Raw genomic sequence first — 24043 nt, forward strand, 5'->3', positions numbered from 1 at the left:
GGGCTCTGGCCGGTCTGCCTTTTCCTGTTATGTTAATTAAACATACGTCAAATTAGCAGGTGCCATGCACTCCCATGAGCTCACACACAGTCAGATGGCAAGAATGACTACTTTAGTTGGGTAATGTATTTTTCTGTGATAAATTTGGAGACATGCCAGTGTTCATTAAAATATAAGATATAAAATATATATAACTATGACTAAGAAAAGAGAACTGAAGTCAAATTCAAAAAAAATTTATTAAGTAGCCTTTCAGATGTACAAATGACAGGAGAAAAATAAAAGCACAAGGAACAGATCTAGAATTTGCATTAAAGCTGATCTATGTGTATGCTTAAAGGGATACTCCATCCAAAAATTTGATGTATATGACTAACTTTCTTCTGTGGAACACAAACAGAGATCTTAAAGCAAGTGGATGAGTCCCTCAAAGTTGATGGCTCAAAAAACAAGCAAAACGAACACAAAGGCAGAGGACGAAACGATATGTGTGTAAAAAAACTATTTACACTATAGACCATTGCTTACAGTCAACTGTTATATGAGTTCAAGCTTGACGCAAATGCCAGCATGTTGTAAAGCGTGATGAAAGCGCATTGTGAAACTCAAGAAGTGACGTCTTCTATGCTTCCACATGACATCTTGCGCGAGTTTTACAAGGTGCTGACGTTATGCCAACACATTGATCCATCCACTGGCGTCGTATGGATTACCATCGTGTTTGTTTTGTGTAGTTTTTGAAGAATCAACTTTGAGGGACCCATCCACTTGCATTATATGACCTCAGAGAAATAAATTATCTTTCTAAAAATCTCCATTTGAGGTCCACAGAGGAAAGTCATATACATTTTGAGGTGGAGTATCCCTTTAACAGTGTTTAAAGAGAATTAGCCCTCATATTTTTCTCGGCTAGACAGGACTTTGGGTAGTCGGCTCACTAGCCTACTCTCCAGTGACTCAAACACAGTGTGTGGTTCCTGGTCAGCATTGATAACCACTGCCTGTGGGTAGAAGGCCTGCAGGTCTACTGCTTGGCTCCAGTACTCCTTAAGCCTTTTTAGCAGCTGTTCCTCTGAATTCCTCGGGTCAAACCGAAGCCGGGCCTGCACTGACGCACTAGGGGCAGGTTTATACACTGAGTGATACCTGGAGAGTTTAAACGCAACATTCAGAATGTAGTTATGCATTTAGTAAAACCCGAAGGAATGGTTTCTTTACATACAAATTTACAATTTGCTAAGCAGATTCCTTCTCACCATTCTCCAGTCACAGGATCCACAGCCCTAAGTGTTACCCTCTCGATAGCAATGTCATCAGTCATCTCCAGGAAGAAGACCCTAGAGGGGACAGAGGCAGAGATCATGTGGAAGTGTGTCATGATATCTGTTATCCTCTCAAATCGCCGGAGTAACGATATTGCTTGGTAAAAATATTATATACCAACCAAACACATAAAAGGCATCATGGTCTAATAAAGGATGATCAAAATTTCAATCAAATATAATAAAAGACAAAAACCCACAAATAAAAAAAAAAAATTAGAGAGAGAAAGAGAGAACCATGACTTATGAGTCACTATTAAGGTGTTCATTTATTTATTTATTTATTTTTAGAAGATCTTAGCTTACCTAACTGTAAGACCAGTCATTTAGTTAAAGACAAGCATTATGCGTTTTGTCAGTGGTATTTTATTAATAAATGAATGCAATATGCTACAAAAACAGCCAAAATAATAGTATTTAAAAGTCTGTGTAAACATACACTATTTTTCAAAAGATTGGCATTAGTAAGACTTATTTCTTTGTAGGAAACTAACACTTCTATTCAGCCTTAAATTGATCAAAAGTGCCAGTAATGACTTTTATAATGTTACAAAATATTTATATTTCAAATAAATTATGTTCTTTTAAACATTCTATTCATCAAAGAATCCGGAAAAAAAGTGCACCACGGTTTCCTTAAAATAATAAGCAGCACAACTGCTTTGATAATAAGAAACATTTCTTAAGCAGCAAATCAGCATATTAGAATGTGCCATCACAGAAATAAATTACATTTGAAAATATATTACATAAAAAAACAGTTATTTTAAATTATAATAATATTTCACAATATTATTCACAATATATTTTAATCAAATAAATGCAGCCTTGTTGAGCATAAGAGACTTCTTTCAAAAACATTAAAAAAAACTTTCCAACCCCAAACTTTTGAACAGCAGAACCAGAATTGTAAGAGCACCTGGAATCGTCAAATTCATTATGATTCTCAAAATGTCTTCAAAAATCATAACATGTCATGCGAAAACCATACCAATCCATTACTCAATTATATATAGACTCCATCTAGCATTCAAAGAGAAATAATCATAATGCGCTGGTATTAGAGCTAAATAAATGATGAAGAAAATAATGGAAAACAGGGATACTCTCCTGGGTCATGAGAGGACTTCAACAGAGGAATGTTAGGGGTTCTACCCAGGGGTCATTGTGTTTTGACATTGTCCAGACACAAAGTGGGCCTAATGGTGTGGTCAGGTGGGGGGTTTACATGCCAGTCTTATCCCAAATGATTTCGATCAAGCCTCCAGAGGACAGGGACCTCCCAGCCTCGTCCACATTATTTAATATTTAGCCATCTAAACATTTTACACAGACTGAGATTGTAGTGAGATGCAATTTTGAACCAATTAAAGCTATAGAGAAACACAAACAGGAATTGTACATTATAAGGTCTCCTTTTCCACCAAAAGGGGTTGAGAAGGAAAAAGGGAGAAAGAGATCTAAGTTGGTGCTTTTGATAAAATATTTAAATGTCTTTGTGTTCCTGGCTCTCAGTACCACTGTGAACCACTAGGCCCTCTGAAATGGACAAAGGAGACATGGTGCTTTAACTGACTATTAGTCTGGACCGAAAATGCTAGATATTTGATGTGTTTAAGAGCCATAATAATGTGTGTGTGTGTGTGTGTGTGTGTGTGTGTGTAGGTTTAATCATTTCAGAAAAAGGCTTCTCTCAATTTTTAATGAATATTTGTCTTAAAAAAGAAATAATAACTACTCTGCAAAGCTATTAGAATTAATATTTATGCTTCCTCATGAAATATTTATACATTTTGAGGAGCAAAAGGATGGTGCGTTGTGTCTGGGGCTGGAGGATGGGGGCTTGTGTTCGTCTTTCTTCTCATTCCCCCCACTTTTTATGTGGGGGGAGCTGTACAAGATGAATTGATTTACATTAGATGTTTCTTACATGACAGCTTGAGATCCTCTAACAAATGACTGACTAAAACAAGGCAGATAACAAGAGCCTGACAGTCCTCAGCTGCTACAAATGATCCTGAATTGCACTAGTCTTAGCATATCCTACCATCAGTACGTGCGTGCGTGTGTGTGTGTGTGCACGTGTGGTTTCTATTCTTCCACGGGTATACGGTATACATTAAGTAGATGGTAGTAACCTTTGACCCTTTTGTTCTTCAGTTTACTCGCTGAGCTGAAGTGATCCAAGAAGGTCTCAGTCTATCCGATCTCTCGGAGCGCTGCCGCTCCCGTCGGCCCCTCTGCCTCCCTTTCTATCTCTCCAAATTAAGAAATTAATGAGGGAAAGATTCTTTACAGGTGGCCACGGCAATGTTTACCACTGATTAAATTGTAATGCTGCCCCTGCTGTATAATTGATAAGCCAATCAGAGGAAGTGTTGCTTGATTTGATGGGAAGCGGACACATGAAATACATTTTACTAATAGAGAGCAAGAGCTCTGTGCAGGTGGAAAGAGAGAGAGAGAGAGAGGGCAGGGACGGGACGAGAGCAGGTAATTGGGCCAGACTCTTAGATTACATGGCTAATTGCTCTTCTTTATCTACCTGTCACAGGTAGCCATGCATATTTCAGAGCTTCCAAAGACTCTGATTGTTTGCAAGCGTGTCAAGGCTGTAAGAGGCTGATGACTAGCCAAACTAGAGAGTAGTTAAAGACTGGTAGGAGGGGTGGGAGTTAGACCAGCGAAACTAACAAAGTAAAAATGACCTGCTATACAGTCTGAGATTGAGAATGATCATTTAAGAGGGTGGACATGGGTCTTTAGAGAAGCTCAGGTGCTACGTTTCGTTTTATATTATTCTTAAGGGATATTTCAGCCAAACTTGAACATTCTTGCATCATTCGCGGTTTTTCCAAACATGTATGACTTTCTTTATTTTGTGGAACACAAACACATTTTTGTAGAATATCATGTCGACTGTTTTCCTTGAAAGTGAAAATGAATAAGGGCGTTCAAACCTTGACAAAATAAGCAACATAAAATATTATAAAAGTGGTCCATATGGCCTATGTTCTACATTTCAAGTCTTTTGAAGTCAAACAATCATTTTGTGAAACAGACCAAAGAGTTGAATTCAAGAACCGGATCAGTTTGATTCATGAATGAATCATTGAGACCTGTTTAGTGAACTGGATCAAATGATTCACTGAAAGGATCTGAATTAAAAGAATGATTCTTTCATGAATCGGACACTCCTATTCACTCATGACTAGGGCATATGTCATGCTTTGCAAAGGATAACAAATTTCTGTTCCTCAAAGTGCAGCTTCAGAAGTTTTGAAATATAGAGCCAAAAACTTTATATACAGAAAGACGGTGCACTCGTATTACTATGAATGGGAGAAAGTGCAACACGCAATATGGGGGAATAAGTCCCGCCTTCTAAAGAAAAGAGCCAATTGCCGATTGGTAAAGTCAATATGTCACTGCAGCTGCCGTTAAAAGCTTTGGTTCCTATAGAAACTGATCTCATCTCAGTCGAATTTAAGTGAAGTATAACTAAATCTTAAGTGTCCGTCTTAGAGATGATTCACGACACTTTGCTGTGCCACGAATGGGATTTTGGATGATGACTACGGACCAATCACTGAATAGATTACCTTATTTAAGAATATTCTCAGATAAATTCACATTGAATGGTGAAATTCCAAAGAGGAGTTTGCATTCAACACACATTTGACAAAAAATAATTTAAAAGAGAATACATCATGATATACACATTGGAAATGAAAGATAAACACATTTTCCACCATGTCTTAAAGGGTTAGTTCACCCAAAAATGAAAATAATGTAATTTATTACTCACCCTCATGCCGTTCCACACCCGTAAGTCCTTCGTTCATCTTCAGAACACAAATTAAGATATTTTTGTTGAAATACGAAGGCTCAGTGAGGCTTGCATAGCCAGCAATGACATTTCCTCGCTCAAGATCCATTAATGTACTAAAAACATATTTAAATCAGTCCATGTGAGTACAGTGGTTCAATACTAATATTATAAAGCGATGAGAAGTGATAACAGATTTCAAAACACTGCTTCATGAAGCTTCAGAGCGTTATGAATCAGTGAGTCGAATCATGATTCGGATCGCGTGTCAAACCACCAAACTGCTCAAATCACTTCCTGTCTTACGAGTGTGGAACGGCATGAGGGTGAGTAATAAATTACATTATTTTCATTTTTGGGTGAACTAACCCTTTAATTAAAAATTTTAAACCTGTGAGCTGTTAACTGACCTGCCTATATAGCTTAGATTTTATGATATAATCAGCCACCATGGATTTCAAAATAAAACCGAACTGGCGGGAGCAAGAAGCGCTGACAAAGATGCTCTGTCCAAACAAGACTGCTCGTCGTCAAACATTTCTTCCTCCCTGGGAGTGTAAGTGCTTTAAGACATTTAATAACTTGCTTTTATACTTAAGTTTGAAAGTAGGAATACATTTCATGAATTCTCAGCACATAAGACTAAAATGGCACTTTGAGAAGCTTGATAAATACGGGCCCTGGTCCTCTCTCGTTTATATGAAATTATATGAAAAACGTGGCCAGGAAGTTCACCTAAAAATTCATACATTTGGTATGATGACAGAATTTTAATCTTTTGAAATTAATATGTATTCCCTTAATCCAGTGGTTCTCAACCAGACTTCCAAACTTTCAAGGGGTCCTCAAGATGAATTAAAATGATTTGAATTATGAGAAAACAAGCATTAAAATGTTAAAATAGCTTAATTAAGTAGCCTAATTTTAAAAGTGTGATTTCTAGACCTGGAAAAGTCATGTAAACTAACAAAATATTTTAACTCCATGGACATTTTTAATGATGAGTATACATTTTTGAATATACAGTTATTTCAAGCTCTAAAATATTTTATCTTTTTTTCCCTTATCCAGTAAATCACAAATGACAGGAGAAATCATGGGGTCTTCAAATATTGTTGAAGGGCCTTGAAGTCAAAAAGGTTGAATACCACTGCCTCAAACATAGCTCTGGGGTTCACACTGTAGACAATAGATAATGATTTTAGATTTCCTTCTTAACAAAGTGTCATACGTTCAAAGCTAACTGTGACTGATAAGCTTTTGAAAGAGGATCAGATGATTGCGGCATGAGAAACCAGAGCAAAGGCATCTTCATTTATCTGATGAGGTAACTTCATTAGCGAGCGTCCTTTTTCTTTTCTTCCTCTTTTGTCTTTCATGGATCAGGTAACTTCCTTTACATGACAAAAGACTAGCACTAACTGGAACAGACAGCCACTACTGTGGATCGCCTGCAACTACAACTTCAGCAAAGCAAACAGGTTATTATTGTATGTATATTTTAACAACACACAAAAAACAAAAACAACACAAAGCAAAATAAAATTAAAACCAGAGCAGGTTTATTCTGGGTTAGAGATCACAAACCAAAATTGGACCAATCAGCTGTGAGAAAAGTGACATATGTCTGAGCCACTACCCCTGTGTCTGTTGCTTCAAATGAAAGCAGTTTGTAGTGACAAAATTGCCCACCTTTTGTTGCTAATTATTTATTATATTCATATAATTAAATAAAAAAAATAAAAAAATAAAGCTTCTTTATTGGCATCTGTGGTTCCATGAAGAACCTTAAACATCCCAGAACATTTTCATTGCACAAAAGGTTCTTTATAGTAGAAAATGGTTATTTAGATTATTAAAATGTTCTTCACACTAAGAACATTTTTTGTTATTTTCAGAACTGTTCACTGAAAGGTTTTTTAGGGAAACAAAATAGGTTCTTCTATGGCATCATTGCGAAAAACCCCTTTTGGAAGTTTTATTTTTGAGAGTGTGTATATATTAAACTTTGCATTTAAATTAATGTACATATTTACATATAAATACAAGCTTCAATATATAAAGCTAAAACGAACTAAGCTTACAAGTTTTCTTTTGATCTCTTTGTGAATCTATACATTATTATTATTTAAATTCAGTTGATTCACTTGCATTGATATATTCAGATATTTTCTTCAAACTTTCGCTGCAGCAGCACTGTTTATTCCTGAAAATTCATAATATATTTCATAACAATCTCTTAATCTTTATCAGAGAAGTGAATTGCAACGGCTCTCTTGTGAGAAGTCAATTAAACGGATGATTTGATTGGCTGTTCGCTGCACGTCACACTTTTTAGGTCCACACACGCTCCAGAATCAATCACAAACTCTGGATTAAGCCCTGAGTTGACAGAGAATGTTAATATCAAGCGTTGTGAGCCCACTGAACCTGATCTGAACCAGGTTGGATTTGAATGGTATTGTCAACTCTAAACATACTCTGAAACTGCTACTTCATGCAACAGGCCTCTGGAGTCACACAAACAACATCGCCTTGGCACTTATCGCAGGCAGTGACTCTTTGTTAATGGAGCCCTTTCAGGAAATGGGTAAAGGGATCCACTCTGTCCCCTCTCTCTTCTGCCAGTGACACCTATTAAATGCCCATGCCCTGGCACTGCTCCAGGAGGAGCTGACTTATTCATCCTCACTAAAGCCTGGTAACCAGAGAGCTGTTAATTAATAAAGCTGTCAGGTACAGCGCCGCCATCGGGCCATCATCGGCCCATCTGAAACATTATCTCCCCATTGTTTCAGGGCCAGGCTAACCGCGGGCCTTCGAATCAATTACGCTAATGCTATGTAAATGAGGTCTCCTGCCATTAGCCTAAACAACAGGGGCTGTTAATGGAGGAAATAAGGCCTTGCTACGCTGAAGCAGCGAGGGAAGCGGACACCATGTCTGCTTGCTGACATATGGGATCAAATTTTAATACCACAGAGCATATAAAGCGATGAGAAATCATGACGAGAAACAGCAGGACAGGAAAACAGGTTGAAAAGGGGGCCCTGCGGTGAACAAGTAGATTTTTCTAATGTTACAGCACAGATTTGTGCTCCTGCTCTTGTTTCTGTGTCAAAGGAGACAGAATTGGGACACGGTTATTTTCACTGATGACCTAACCTCAAAGTGAGCTCTCTGATGAGGGGACACACACAGAGGACAGGTTGTATAATCTAAGTGCCATCAGATCCTCCAGGGCAGCTGAGTTAAGGGTAATCTGAGAGGGCAATCTGAGCCCTGCAGTTACACTCACTATTTAGGATAGAATAGGAGACGCAAATCACAAATAATAACCAGAAAGATTCACAGTGCAGTTCATAAAATTCTCTTGTGTTTTGTTTTCATTAGCTGTTTGTCACTGTGAAAGTCCTACAGTGTTCAGTGAATGGGAATACAGTGGATAGATGATGCATGGGTTGAAATCGATACAGGAATGGACAGAAGAATTGAATGTAAAAAAAAAAAAAAAAAAAAAAACAGTTTTCAAAGTGTGGTGCATCCCCTTGCTCTCAAATATAGTGCACTTCCTTAAATTCAAATATGCCATGCTTGCATAGTTGCATATCTACTTACTCATCGTGACACATACTGCCATTAAAAGTCAGTACATCAAGGATGCGTCAAGACTTTTATATAGTTATAAAAAAAATGTATTTCAAATTTTGTACTTTCTATCCATCAAAATAAATCCAACGAAAAAGAACCACTGGAACAAATCATTGTGATAATAGTTTAGATCCCTGCGCAGTCATATGCCTTTTATGGCATGGCAGTTAACATGCTAAGTTTTAAATTTAAATCAGTTTATAGTGACTGATATACCTGTTTGGTAGGAAATTAGACTCTTGGAGTCTTTCTGCCTGCTCCACATCTTGAGGAAATCCATGGAGCACCCAGCCTCGTGTGGTACAGTCCATCCTGCTCAGTCTCTCTGAAAGGATCCCCATGACTATATTGGATGGCACTGTATGGATTAAACACAAATACAGCGATATCATGATACAGTTATCGCCTATTTATACATTTGTTGTGCTTTTTCCTAATTACGTGACAGAAACACAAGAATGCAAACCGTAGAAGTAGAGAAATCTCATTAAGGCAAACTTCGAGAACCTCAAAAATGTTCAAGAGGTTCAGACTCCAGAGAATCAACTTGCTGTGTCCTTTGAATGACACTCGTCCTATATACTGTAAACATGGTGTTCAGAGGGGGTTACCCCACGAGACACACACACACAAACACACCTGCTTAGCATTTTGTTTGAAATACTGTATACGTTCCTCCCTGTAGGACGTCAGATCACAGTGTTATAGATCTAAAGGACGGGAGAAAGGCCTTTCATTTGCTTACTTCTTTCCAGGTACTGTGAAGAAGACTTTATAGAAAGAAAAAAAAAAACAGTACGAGAACTTTTTGAAATATGAAAGATGTTGATATAGGATGCCGTTTTAAGGGTTTAAACCCACAAATAAACAGTTAATTTGGTCTGATTCAAAAACACATGGGCAGAAGCGGACAGAAAACGGAATATGTCACTTAACCGGAGGTGGAGGCCATCTAGAGCGCTGGAATGCCCCATTAAGAGGATTCAATTAAAGGAGATGGTCTGAGTAGAACTGAAACAACATCATCTCCATGCAAAGCATCAGTGATCTCATCATCAAGCGGTATTGTCAAGGACGTGCCTTTTGTTTGTATCTGTATCAAATCAAGGCGGTTTATTCAGATGTGAGGTGATAAATAATTAGCAGACACGGTGTCATTTAAATTCATGTATGTACATTTTGTCTTTTGAAGATATTTCACGTGTCCCTCTCAGAGTACAAAAGCAGTCAACGGCTGGCTGACAGGCAACACGAGTGAATTGTTTAAGGGGATGATGGCACCTCTTAAAACTGACGGACAGCATGGTAGAGAAGCGTAGCGCTTGTAATGCTGTGGGAAAATTAACGAGAGCGGCGGAGGACAAACAAATAATGAGGGTGAAGAGAAAATAGAACAGCATTCTTTAAGGAACGCAAGCTGGCACCCAGGGGGGTCCCCGCAGCTGGTGAAAAATTAAAGTCGACGGTTTCAAACTGTCCAATTTCCACATCAAACACACGCAGCCTCTTGCCTATCTCTGCAGCCCTGCTTCAAACATCAGGCAGCCTGGAGAGGCTTTCTCTTCTTTCTTTCTTTCCTTCCTCTTCTTCACTTCTGCTAAGACTATTTTTTTTTGGTTTGCTTAATAATCTGGCTTCTCAAATCCCAGAAGCACTGTACTGGTTACACTAGCCACCATCTCTCCATCGCCTAATTATACCCCTGTGAGGCCATTAATCAACTTGTAAATTATTTAGGCAAGCTCCCTGCCTCAAATACTCAGTCACAGGGAAAGGGGGGAGAAAAGCAAAGGGGAGAGAACGAGAAGGCACAAAAATCCCCCTCTCCCAAGATACCGCAGCCCTGTTCAACAAGGCAATGAAATACGAGCTAACAAAACATTTACATAGCATTTCTTATGCACACATTGCTATTTCAACAAACACGCAACATGAATTTATGAACATAAGTTGCACGTGACAGATACTGCTAGAGCTGAAAAGATACTTAACATGCTATGACAATCACATGGGGTGTGCATGTGTAGTCATCGGAGGCAGATGAGTTTTTTTATTGAAAACAATAAAAGTTGAGTCAACTCTCAAGACTTTCGTAAGGTTATATTTTCACAACATTCCATATATAATTAAATATGAATTGGTAGCACTTTATAATAACTTTCATTAATAAACCACAAACATTGTATCATAACAGAAAATTCATGTACAAATATTTGCTCTAATATTAGCAATATTGAATTTAACAGTTTTGTGATGTGTAAATATTTCAATGTTCATGAACTAAGGATCTGTTTTAATAATGCTAGTTACAGTTATCCATAAATTATAATATGATAGAAATAATTATGCATTGCAGCTGTTTTCTTCCTGTGAATTACTAAAAATCAGCTTTGAAACAATCTGTTTTGTATAATGCACAATATAAAAAAACGTTATATTATATTTATTATATATTATATTATATTTATTTGTTTTCCCAGAGTGTTATACAAGCCTTTAGTTCAAGTCAAGATTTTCGTATGTGTGATGCAACTGGTAAAATAACATCAGGCTGAATTCAGATTTAACTCTCAAGCCCACCCAAAATGAAAATTCATTATTTTTGCTGTGAAAACAAAAGAAAAATATTTTGATTATTTTTCTTTCAATAAAGTTTAATGTTGTTTGGACACAACTGACTTTCGAAATGTTTGTGTTACACAGAAGGAAGAAAGTCAGGTTTGGATCACTATGAGCTTAAGGTGAGTAAATGATGACAGAACGTTTATTTTTGGGTGAACTATTGATTTAAGGCTTGAAATAATGACATGCTGCTTATCTAAGCGATGCCAGTTTGAATCTGGCTTGCATTATTCCCAGTCCCATTCTCCATCTTCTCCCCATTCTTTCATGCCCTCTCTGTACTATTCCTATCAATGAAAAGACCAAAGATAAAAATAAAATAATAAAAACACACAGAAAAATGCATGCTTACATTCTGTGCTTTGCATCCCTTGGGAATCTTTATTAAATTAATGAAAACTTGCTCAAGGCGAGTGACTTGGGTCAGAGCTGTGATAAATGCAGTGATTGGCAGTCCCAGCGGCTGAATGCATTCTCTGAGGGGTGGGACTATATATCTATATTTATTTACTTATAGTCTCTGAGGGATTTAGAACAGAGAGGTGTTGGGCAGACACAGAAAAGTGTAAGATGAGAAGGGGATAACAATGATGAGGATGAATGAAAGGTCACAGACAGTCAAGACAAGTAGAGCATTATGGTGTGTTCTAACTATATAAAAAAAAGATAAATAGTTGTCTTACAGTAGATGCAAAACCTATAGGGTAAGAAGCCAGAAAGTACTGTGATGTTGTTTAGACACATCTGGACAGTAACAAAACATTTCTGTTTACAAGTGTAAGTTATATGATAGTCATAATTAGACTACAACTATCATAAACCAATATCATATCTGTGAATATGTGAAAATAGCACAACATGTTCGCTGACCAGACTATTCTGACTATGGGGGAGGGGGTCCAATTATCTGGTCAAAAGCAGGAAACAGAACTCTACATTTTACAGACTGGGGTTTCACTTGTTCGGTGTGATTGACCTATTTGGCAGTAGGTATAGAGGAGGTAAGGAGGCATACCTTGCTGTTCTGACTCCAGGTAGGGTTTAATGAGCTCCCCCATATGGTTCTCCTCAGCTGACACAGCCTTCAGAAGCTCACCACAACAGACTACAGCGACAGAGATATGGGAAGGAACAGAAGAAAGTAACAATAATATTAATACTTTTAAATAAACAACATACTACTATGGACAATGTACAATGGTTCACTTAAAAATTATCTAAATAAATGATTTACTCACTCTAAACCCTTACACCCAAAACCCAAAAATGATGCATTATTTTAGGTGTTTTTGTCTACTTTTGTGTTCTTCAGAAAGAATATAAGCATAGGGTTTTGAAACACCATGAAGATGACTTTTACATAATATAATAAATGTTACATTTTGGCTAAACTACAATTTTAAACTATGTTGAACCTTGCAGATGATGAAGAGTACAGTTGAAAAGTGACAGTAATTAATAACATCATTAACAGAAGATGTAGAGTTGAAGCAGGAGCTTACTGTTGACAATGCCGTATTTCTGAGCAATTAGTTTTGCCTGAAGACTTTTTCCTGAACCTGGGGGTCCAGACAATAGGATTCTGGGAGTGTAGGGTGAGGCAGAGTGACGTGGAGTATGGACATAGTTCAGCACTACAGTATAAATACAAAATAACCATATAGGAATGAATGAGAAATTTCATGTGATATGTAACAAAGTGTCAAATGTGTGGCAGAAATGCTTAGAATAAATACATTTTCAGGGAATAAATGTGACCTATTAAAATCTATTGTTCAAGCTGAAATGTAAATATAGCTATCAGTGCCACTATAAAATGCATTAAAAATGTTGAATCAGTGAGATTTTAGTTTTTTCTAATGTTTTTGTTTTTAATGATAAGTCTCTTATGCTCAACAAGGCTGCATTTAAAATAATACAGTAAAAACAGTGTTTAAATAACTTTTTTCCATTTATATACTTTAAAACGTGATTTATTCCTGTGATGGCAAAGCTGAATTTTCATCAGCCATTACTCCAGTCTCCAGTGTCACATGATCCTCTAGAAATCATTCTGATTTGGTGCTCAAGAAACATTATTTATTGTTATTATTATTATTATCAATATTGAACTCAGTTGTGCTGCTTAATATTGTGGAAATCTTTTTTTCATGATTCTTTGAAGAATAGAAAGTTCAAAAGAGCAGCATTTGAAATGATCTACGACTTGTGGGTCCTTTTCGTACCGTATGCATTACAAAACATTTTTGTTTGTGCAATCAAACACAGATTAAAGCTGCAGTCCGTAACCTTTTACGCTCTAGCAGTTAATAAACAGAAATGCATGCGTTTTACGGAAGAACATTGCAGCCGGAGCTACTTCTCTCTGTTTATGTCTATGGCGAGTCACACAGGGACTGTGCTCCTCCGCAGCGGTTCCTACCAGACCGGTCTGAAATAGTTCCAATTTAAACACTTATTATAAGTGTACCATAATGATTCAGGCTAAGACAAAAACACGGTTTGGAAAATGGATTTATGTAGTACATTCTTATTATATATTTTTTTAAAATCTTGAACATAAAAAAAGTTACGGACAGCAGCTTTAAATATAATTTTCATCAACCCTATGGTCTTACCATACTTTAATACAAAACAACACAATGCAGGCACAGATAGACTCTACTGAATGTTTAATGGAGTAAGATAATAGAGCACATTCGTGAGGCTGGTGACAGCCCATTCGCTCAGATCATAAACAGAGATTGCCACTAAACTGAATATAAAGCCACTTGATTAATTAATCATTAGAGTCTTCCTTTCATGTCCACGGGGGCATTTGCTTGTAGTGTCACATCCACGTCGAAGCCATCTGTTTGCAGTTGGGTTTCACTCACAACAATGCTGTTTGTCTGGAACCTGTGCTGAGCCGCCATTCTAATGTGCAATGATTAACAACAGCCTAATCATAACTAATGAGTTCCTCTCATCCAGCCCTTTATGCTGCTAATTGTTATACAACAACATGATAAATGCTTAATATGCGAAACATGTTAATGCGCTAAAAGGCTAAGTCAGGGGGAAACTAGCGACGTTACAATCAAACCGCATGCTGAATTAGCGCTAATCAAGATTTAGGATGACAGCCTTATTGCTGTTTGCTCCTCAGTATGGGTTTATGAATGTTTTATGGCAGAGTTTATCTCAAATATTTATTTAATGTCCTCCATTTAGACATATCAAGAAAATCAGGTGCAGTTAAGTCAAGATTAGGCATAATGGCACACTGTGGTTGTTCTAAATCTACAATTTACAAAACCAGCCCACAGCGCAAAACCATTAGGCTGGAGGATCGCTTCCTTGATGGGTAACTCAACGGAGCATTTTGGCTTTAATACTAATGTGCCATGAGACTAAATAAGCCTTTATTTCCCCCCAGATAAGCCTAATTTCTATGAGAAAGCGAGAAACGGAGAGAAACCAGTCCAAAATTGGATTTGAATTTCTCCCGGCTCATGTTTATGTAGCTTGAGCTGGCAATATATTGTAAAAGTGATAGATAGAGGTCAGTTTTGACATCTCTAAAAATGCTGCCCATAATATACAGTGACTAGCTATCAGTTCCATGCATACTCATTCCTATGATAAATATGCATCTTTATAATAAAATAAAAAAACTGTGGTATGAATTTAACAAAATGCTGCTAACCTGCCTAATGCTACAGTCAAAGTGATGTATGCAAAGAGCGGTTTAAATATTCACTGCCTAGCTCTACCTCACAACTAAAGGAAGGGAAGTGACAAAATTATTTTGTCAAGTTGAGCGATATAATATTTAGACAGGTTGGATTCAGATGGTTTTAATGTAATTGGCGAGGACCGCTCATCCCTGCCCAGGTTCTCATGGGATAGTCTGTGCCTGCAGAGCTGCCTGAGGCAACCTCCTCAACTGGAAGAGTGCCTGACAAGCAGGTCAATCACAGCCTCTGAATGCAGCCGCCACACTACTGACCTCCGACCAATATGGGGCGGTAGATTGCAGTAGGTGATATTACTAGAAATGTTTGAAAAGCTCTAAATGTAACTCAGTGACCTACCCAAGCCTAACCTGCACGCATTTTTAAACCTGCAGCCTATATTTTGAATTCAAATGGCTTGATTAAAAGAGCACCCAATGGAAAATACCACCTAAGATCAATTTTATACCTCATACAAAGTCAGTGATAACCGGTAGCTTGGCAAGAAGATTTGTAAACATTCATTTAAAGTGATGGTTCAGACAAAAATGACATTTCTGTCATCATTTACTCACCTATATGTCAAGTCAAATCTGTATGACTTTTTTAGAAGATAAAAGAGTTAGAACACTAAAACCGTTACTAACATTCTTTAAAATATCTTCTTTTATGTTCCGTGGAAGAAAAACATGCAGTTTTGGAACAACATGATGGTGAGTAAATTACTTTCATTTTAGGTAGAAGTATGCCTTAATGCAGATGTACCAGAGCGGGTGAAGATGATGGTGAAATTTACCTTGTGAGAAAACATCTACATGGGGCTGGTCAGCATTGATGGTCTTCAGGCAGCTGTGGTATGTGCGCTTCAGAGCATGAGCTTCCGTGTGGTATTTCTGCAGCTTTTTTGCTATAAGTTCAGCTGGCATCAGTGTTCTGGGTGTTTCTAAACGCTGTGCAACCTCTTCACATTCAGGCCACATGAAGGTGACGTGATATACATCTGAAACATAGAATGGAAACATGTGGATAAGGTCATCTCATATGTTTTATACTCCAGGATATACAGGAGCTGGTCATATAATTAGAATATCATCAAAAAGTTGATTTATTTCACTAATTCCATTCAAAAAGTGAAACTTGTATATTATATTCATTCATTACACACAGACTGATATATTTCAAATGTTTATTTCTTTTAATTTTGATGATTATAACTGAAAACTAAGGAAAATTCCAAATTCAGTATCTCAGAAAATTAGAATATTGTGAAAAGGTTCAAGAGCACTTCATGCTTCCTGCTGCTGACCAACTTTATGGAGATGCAGATTTCATTTTCCAACAGGATTTGGTACCTGCACACAGTGCCAAAGCAACCAGTACCTGGTTTAAGGACCATGGTATCCCTGTTCTTAATTTGGGTCTAGCAAACTCGCCTGACCTTAACCCCATAGAAAATCTATGGGGTATTGTGAAGAGGAAGATGCGATATGCCAGACCCAACCATGCAGAAGAGCTGAAGGCCACTATCAGAGCAACCGGGGCTTTCATAACACCTGAGCAGTGCCACAGACTGATCGACTCCATGCCACGCCGCATTGCTGCAGTAATTCAGGCAAAAGGAGCCCCAACTAAGTATTGAGTGCTGTACATGCTCATACTTTTCATGTTCATATTTTTCAGTTGGCCAAGATTTCTAAAAATCCTTTCTTTGTATTGGTCTTAAGTAATATTCTAATTTTCTGAGATACTGAATTTGGGATTTTCCTTAGTTGTCAGTTATAATCATCAAAATTAAAAGAAAAAAACATCTGAAATATATCAGTCTGTGTGTAATGAATGAATATAATATACAAGTTTCACTTTTTGAATGGAATTTGTGAAATAAATCAACTTTTTGATGATATTCTAATTATATGACCAGCACCTGTAAGTGCTGAGGTGAAAATATTGAGGGTAAAATATGAAAAAAAACTGATTTCATAGCATTTACTTTGACAGTGAATCTCCTGAAAAAGATTCATAAAAAGAGATCATAAATAAACAAAAGGGAAAATGGCAATTATGTGGAAATGGTGCATCCGCACCATCATAAATCTGCAGGGAGCTCTGGCTTTTGTTCATTACAGCTGGGCTTTCCGAAACCCTAAGGACACACAGGCCCGATTTGGATTCGGCAAACAAGTCGAGCGCTGTCAAGGTCCACAGATAATGAAATGCATTCTAACAATCGTGCATGTTAGCTGCCTGTCTCGCAGTCCCACACTCTGAACTAAGAAATGTGTAATGATCATACAGACATTACCTCCTGTGACAGGGTCTATCCTCTTGCCCGAGCTCCTTTCCATCAGGACGACATCAGGAGCTTCCAGCATCACTGCGAGGAAAGAGTTAAAAGAAGGCACTAGAGTTTGACACATCCTCTGGGGAGTGATAGTGAGTCCCAGAGAGATATTTGGACGGTCTCATTATCGAGTCCTGATTCAAATCTCTTGTTTTTCAGTTGGGAACAACAAAGTGTTTGGACAACATGCCACTAACCAACATGATGTGGGGTGATGGCTGCTTCTTGTAGACATAGTGCCTCTTCCTGCGTCTTGGGAATGGCCTCCAGAACCCAGCCCTGGAAATACAATGCATGTTATGCACACTTGAGAAGGAACAAACAATTTGCTTTAAACAATAATAAAACTCCCTGGTGACATATAGAGTCCAACTTTGCTAGTGACAGACAATGCCGACACAATCTGCTATTAACACAGCTGAAACCTTGCATTTTGTCTTAAATAAACACCCACACAATTCTCCTGTTTACATTTCTATAAATGAACTTGCTTTTCCCCATGGTCAGCTACTGTGCTTAAATTGTTGTTTAAAATACTTTTCATATAAGCAAAACAATATCCTGCCTGGGAAAATACTTTAAAAAAACAGTAATAGGCTTTGAATGAATAATTTTATATGAATAATTCATATAAATTGCTGCCCTGTACCAGTGTAAATAATGAATGTATAAATTGTTGTATGAATAAGGAGTAAAACTGGCCCATATGGGGTCTCATGCAGGGAGGCAAATGGAGGGTTAAATCCATAAAAACCTTGAAAATGTGCCTAATTCTCCAGCTCCTCTCCACACTTCTCACTTAGCAATAAAAATAACATAAGAAGAAAGGAAACGCATGCATATCATTCATTAGCTACAAATCCATAAAAAATCCTCCTCTCTAATAGTCTCCTAAATCCCAAGGCTTGCTGTGCAATGGTGCGGAAAAATAAAGAAAAGTCAAAGAAACCATCTCCCAAAAGTGCTTGTTAGGGGCCAACTTATTACTGCAGTGAATAATCTTAAAATAAATAAATATATGCAACAAACATTTATAGATCTAAGTATTATCAGAGGAGCTGTGGGTTTTTGCTTCCGAGTTTCGCGTGTCTGTTTGATATCAGCCTTTGTTTTTTCAGGCTTTGATCTTTAACGGCAAACCTATCCTTTGCTTCACCTGATCTCAGCGCGCAAGTTTCCTCCCACTTACTTTCCCATTAAGCATTTGATTGCCTCTGTGGCTGGGAAGCCCATGAGCAGGGCCTGACGCACCGACTGCATGAAAGGCCTCTAGCCTACACAATCTAACTGGCATGAATGTAGGGAAAATACAGGGTTGAGCTACAGCCTCTTGAAATATAAATGTCAGTAGTGTGGTGTCTGTTTAGTTTGTTGATGATGTGCAGCATGTCTAGAAGAGCATGATGAAATAATAGGTATTACACAACACAGAAATCATATAAAGAGCAGATTATGTACTAATATGCATCTGTAGATGTTCAGAGGTTTGACAAGAAAACTTAGGTAGAGTCCAAACTTGCTTCAGTCAAACTACCGTACACACATACGCTCTATGCACACATTAACTCCCACACAGACATCTGAACACAGCCCCACTGCGACTTGCTCCATTCCGTTTCATCCCCACATCAAAAGGGGCCGTGGTGCAGAAGCAGTGCGGAGACAGAGACCCCAGGACTGGAACATCTGCAGTGAGGCCAGCTATCACAGGAGGGACATGCATAGAGCAGATGTCACCAGCCAGCCCAACAGCAGGCAAGGCAGGGAAGCAGAAGCGGCACCCTGACATGTCACTCACAGACCCCAACACACAGCTCCCCCACACAATAGATTGACAACATGGCAGCAGTAGCGGCTGCAAAACACTCCACTTGACTTTAACAATTAGATCTCAATTAGCTGTTCACTTATCTGTTAACCACTGAGTCGCTTTAATGTTGCTCTAGTTTCAAAATAATATAATAAAATCAAATAAAAAAATACAATAAAAATAATTGAACTGAACCCAGGTCAAGAAATTCTTTTAACTTGATATTATATCTTAAACACAGCACTCATAATGCAAACACTGAAAAAAACTGTGAGACGTCACAACAGTCAAAGACATCAATCAAGCATGTGTTTAATAGAAAAGAGATTCCAAACTATGTGCACATACATATATTATATACACTACAGCCTAAGTTTAAGGTCAGTTAAGAAATATTAATAGTATAAATACTATTAATATTAATTAATATTATATAATAGTAGTATATAATATATAAATACTATTTATATATATATATATGTGTGTGTGTGTATTAATATTTAATAAATAGTTTAATAAATAATAAATAGTAATATTTATAGTAAGTTAGGAAGAAATATTTTTATTCAGCAAGGATGCAGTAAATTGATCAAAAGTGACAGTAAAGCCAACTATAATGTTACAAATGATTTCTATTGCAAACTAATGCTGTTCAACTTTTATTAAATTACATAAAAAAATATATTGAAATAGAAAACAGTATCAGAATATTACTGTTTTTTTCCTGTTTTTTTTAATCAAATAAATGCAGCCTTGCTGAGCATGAGACTTCTTTTGAAATATTTAAGTCTTACCCACCCCAAACTTTTAAATGACTTTAAAAATCTTGTATTGCTGTACATATTACTATATTTTAAAATTAAATATCAGGCAAAACAACTCCGTAAAGCATTATTTGCATTGCATGCTCTCAAAAAAGTTGAAATATTTAATTTTCAAACTTTCCTTTAGATTCCTCCTTTCTCCCTCAAAATAGAATTACAGGCACTATGCAAATTCAAACAGCATAACTTTATTTGGAAGCCTCATTAGGGATCCGGATGACTGTGACATGCGCCCCGTGATCTTTCTTTCTTTCCTTCCTTTTTTTTTCTCATTTACTTTAGGGTCCATCTTTTTTTTCCAGGACTGAAAGGCACTCATTAAATTGACATTTTACTTTAAATCACTATTCATTACCTATGCTCCGTCTCTTCATTTTCCACAAGAGTACAAGTCTAAAGTTTTACAAACAGCAGCCTCATGAGAGAATGAGAGAGGGAGAAAGAATTAAGACAGCTTGAGAAGCAGTGACAGGCGGAGATGAACTAGATGCCCTAGATTAGGCATGATTAACATTCATTGTTGCTTAATTTGGAAAAACAGGTAGACAAGCACACACACACACACACAGGCATCAGTGGCAGAGCAATTAAGCTTAGCTGTCTAGGCTCCAGTGGTGATGTGACATGTCAATCATCCCATTCTTTGGCCCATTTAAGTGTGTGCGAAGCAAAAGACCATGAGATGAAGGCTCCTTGTGGTGAGCCAGAGATGCTTTGTCAGGTGTCTAAATCTACAGAGGAAAAACTCTACATCAATCCTCTGCTCATATGCAGATCAGTCGGGATGGAAAATAATTAAATAACCTGATAAATACTATCAGACAGTTTGCCTGAAGGGATAAACATCCATTACTAGATTCAAAGGAGTCGCTAATCACAAACTACTGAGATTAAAAGGTGAAAGTTAAAGGATGCCAAACGGAAAAAGTTTCGCGATGGGATTCTTGGCTGAGTAAAGCCATTTGCGGAGTTTAGTGAGGAATAAAAGGAAATGCCGTTTGGAGTCGGATGATTTACATATTCCTCTGTGCGGCTGCACAGAAGAAACTGACACTTCAGAAAAAGAAACGATCGGGGAGTCCGTGATTGATTGTGTGATTTGACTGAAAGATGAAAGGAGGAATCAAAAGGTGTGAGATCTGAGAGTAAACGTGAACGGACACCTCAGCGGTGAGGTTCTTAAGTGGCATTAGTGCTGAGATCACATGTTACTGGCAGCCGGTGAGGGGCCTGCTGGTGATGAAAGGTTTTCTCTGAGAACTCTCACCAGCAGTCTTGCATTCCCCGAGACCCATCCCAGCAGTCCTCAAGGGAGGCAGAGAAACACACGTCTAATTATTTATCATAGGAGGTTGAGTTTAAATAAAGAAAAAATATGACACGTTTTTTGGGCATCACGCTTGTAAACATTACACGCAGTTCAAAACGTGGAGGTTACGTGCAAGTTCAGGATGAAAATATTTTTCTCTCACTGGATTGTTTCATTTTTCACATTTTAGACAGGTTGAGTAAAACATGCAGTGTTCATTGTTCTAAAGTAATTACAAAAGAAATAAAAAGAAAAAGCAAGTCCTTACCTTTCGAACACAGTCAGGTTTTGATAGGCGTTGCAGAATCAACTGACTCCAGAGGTCCTTGGGGATCTTCTATCAGACCAACATTAACGACAATAAATCGCAGTGAATAAATGTTTTAATGAAATTAAATTGTTAAAAATAATATATATATATATATATCAATTAAGTTAATGACAATCCTATATATCAATCCTATATAATAAAATAATACATATTTTAAATTAAAACAGCTTTGTACTGATGGCCATTTATTCAGATCATCAAATAATAATAAATAACAACTGACTCCAACATTAACAACCATAAATCACAGAGAATAAAAGTTTTAATCAAATTTAATAATTAGTAAAACATGAATAATAATGAACTTAAATCATGTAATATAATATAATAGAAATTTAGAACAACTGACTTCTGTCGTTCTATCTAAACCTACCTGAGATATATCTGTTTTTTTACTAAATGACTGTCCACCAAAACAATCCAATTATTATTAAACAAATACATTCAAATATGCTGTTGAATCTCTAATTATTTATGACATCCTCTGCTGCTTTCATCTCACTCTCCTTTGCGAATTTTGTGAAAATGATAATAATTGGAATCTTTTGGATCGTTCTATTTTAAACTCAAGGCCATGGCGAGTTTAAGTGAGAGGATAATTAGAATAATTAAACCATTGGGAGGCACTTTTCCTAAGCACATCTCTCTCTTTTCTTCTAATTCTATTCAACTCTCCTGATTTATCAACTAACTAGCCTGCATTGCATTTGCATGATCAGACTTCAGACAAAACCAGTTCTATGTCTTTACAATACCATAGAGACCGCAATTACCGGCATCCAGAGAGTGTAGCAAATGCTGACAACATTACCTTTCCTACTTCCTACATCTAAAATGAATATAATGATCAAGGCATTCCAGAATACTTTTCCTTGAAGATACTTTGCAATTAAGTAGTAATACACACAAATACATGCAGACTCCCAGTTCTAGGGCTGCTAAAAAGGCAAATTTAGTCATAAAATATCTATGGGAAACCTAACAGTATATGAGTTTGCAAGAGAAAGGACAGAGAAAGAGAGACCCCACCTGCTTTTTGTCTTGATACTGCTTTGCAGCTCTGGTCAGGTCACTGTCATCCTTTAAGATATCACTAAGAGTTATGTGAATAGCCTGTGTGAACTCACACAACTTCTTAGCCTGCGGCAGGACAAAAGAGGACGCAGCATATAAAATGTGGAAACACTGACAAAAAATTCTCAGAAGCGCATGATGTGCTACAGAACAGGTGATTCTCTACAGATGACTGAAGCAGCCAGTATTGGGATCTTTGAGGCCTGACAGTGTAACTACGATGAATATTTTATTTCATTTAACTCTAATGAAACTCAGACACGACAGGCCTATTTATAAATAAACTTCAAGCCTGAAGAAAGCACAAAACACTCAAATACATGCAGAGGTACATACAGGGAGCACAACACTTGCTGGATATCACCTTTAAAAGACATAAACAATAAAAATATACACTAGAATCGTTTAATTGTCACTTAAAATAAAGTTCAATTAAATTAGCTACTCATTCATTTAGTACTTAAAATTACTCTTACTATGGTTCTTTTCCCAGACGCTGGAGGACCCAACAATATGATTCTTGGCACTGAAAAAGAAAACTGTCCTCAATACATTATTGATGCGAGATGACATTGATAGTTAATTAAGTCTAATAATGTATATCTATTTATAAAAAATAAAAAAGCTTCCAGTGGGTGTCATTCCATAATTATAATAACAGCCTTTTTCTCTGAACAATGTTAAACGAGTTGGATATCTGCTGCTCCTCCAACTTATATATTATATACGACTGCGCCATCTTGTGGTATGGAATATATGTTTGTATTGCTGTAAAAATGTATTACTTTTATAAGATAATTAAAACAAATAAATACAAATAGGTAAGGATTTATCACGAGTATAATGACAAAAATATTACCATCAACACTGTCCCTTTTCAGGAAGTTAATCAGGTATTGAATGGGGTCCTCTGGTTTGTCCACCATCACATTTCTCACTAGTGTCTGCAAATGTGTCATTTACTTGAGTGAAATTGCCTTTTGATCATAAACTTGTAAACCATTGTCTAGTAAAATGTCTATACCTGGACCAGAAGAAATATGTCATGTTTCTCAGCATAAATGGCCATCTCAGGAGGGATTCTGAGGGGCCTAGTTGCATCCATCACTGTAGTAAGTTAACGTACACCACGACACTGAAAGTCACCAAGGGCTTGAAAACCTGTAAATAGCTGTTTAAAAAAAGTGCCTTTGTTCACAAAGAGAGATCATTAA

The 24043-nt window shown here is 37.1% G+C and overlaps 1 protein-coding gene across 1 annotated transcript; it reads right to left on the reverse strand.

The window, feature by feature from the left end:
- Positions 1 to 887: 887 nt before the first annotated feature.
- ak8 (adenylate kinase 8) lies at positions 888 to 23934 on the reverse strand (the record flags this gene model as incomplete). The annotated part of the gene is made up of 13 exons (XM_079815270.1): positions 888 to 1146; positions 1257 to 1337; positions 9019 to 9160; positions 12440 to 12529; positions 12927 to 13058; positions 15937 to 16140; positions 17443 to 17514; positions 17679 to 17760; positions 21693 to 21761; positions 22785 to 22895; positions 23306 to 23355; positions 23689 to 23773; positions 23854 to 23934. 13 exons carry the CDS (start codon positions 23932 to 23934, stop codon positions 888 to 890), a joined length of 1458 nt encoding a protein of 485 aa, XP_079671396.1.
- Positions 23935 to 24043: the final 109 nt, after the last annotated feature.

This window comes from Gobio gobio (genome assembly GCF_949357685.1).
Source record: "Gobio gobio genome assembly, chromosome: 4".
NCBI classification, from domain to species: Eukaryota; Metazoa; Chordata; class Actinopteri; order Cypriniformes; family Gobionidae; genus Gobio; species Gobio gobio.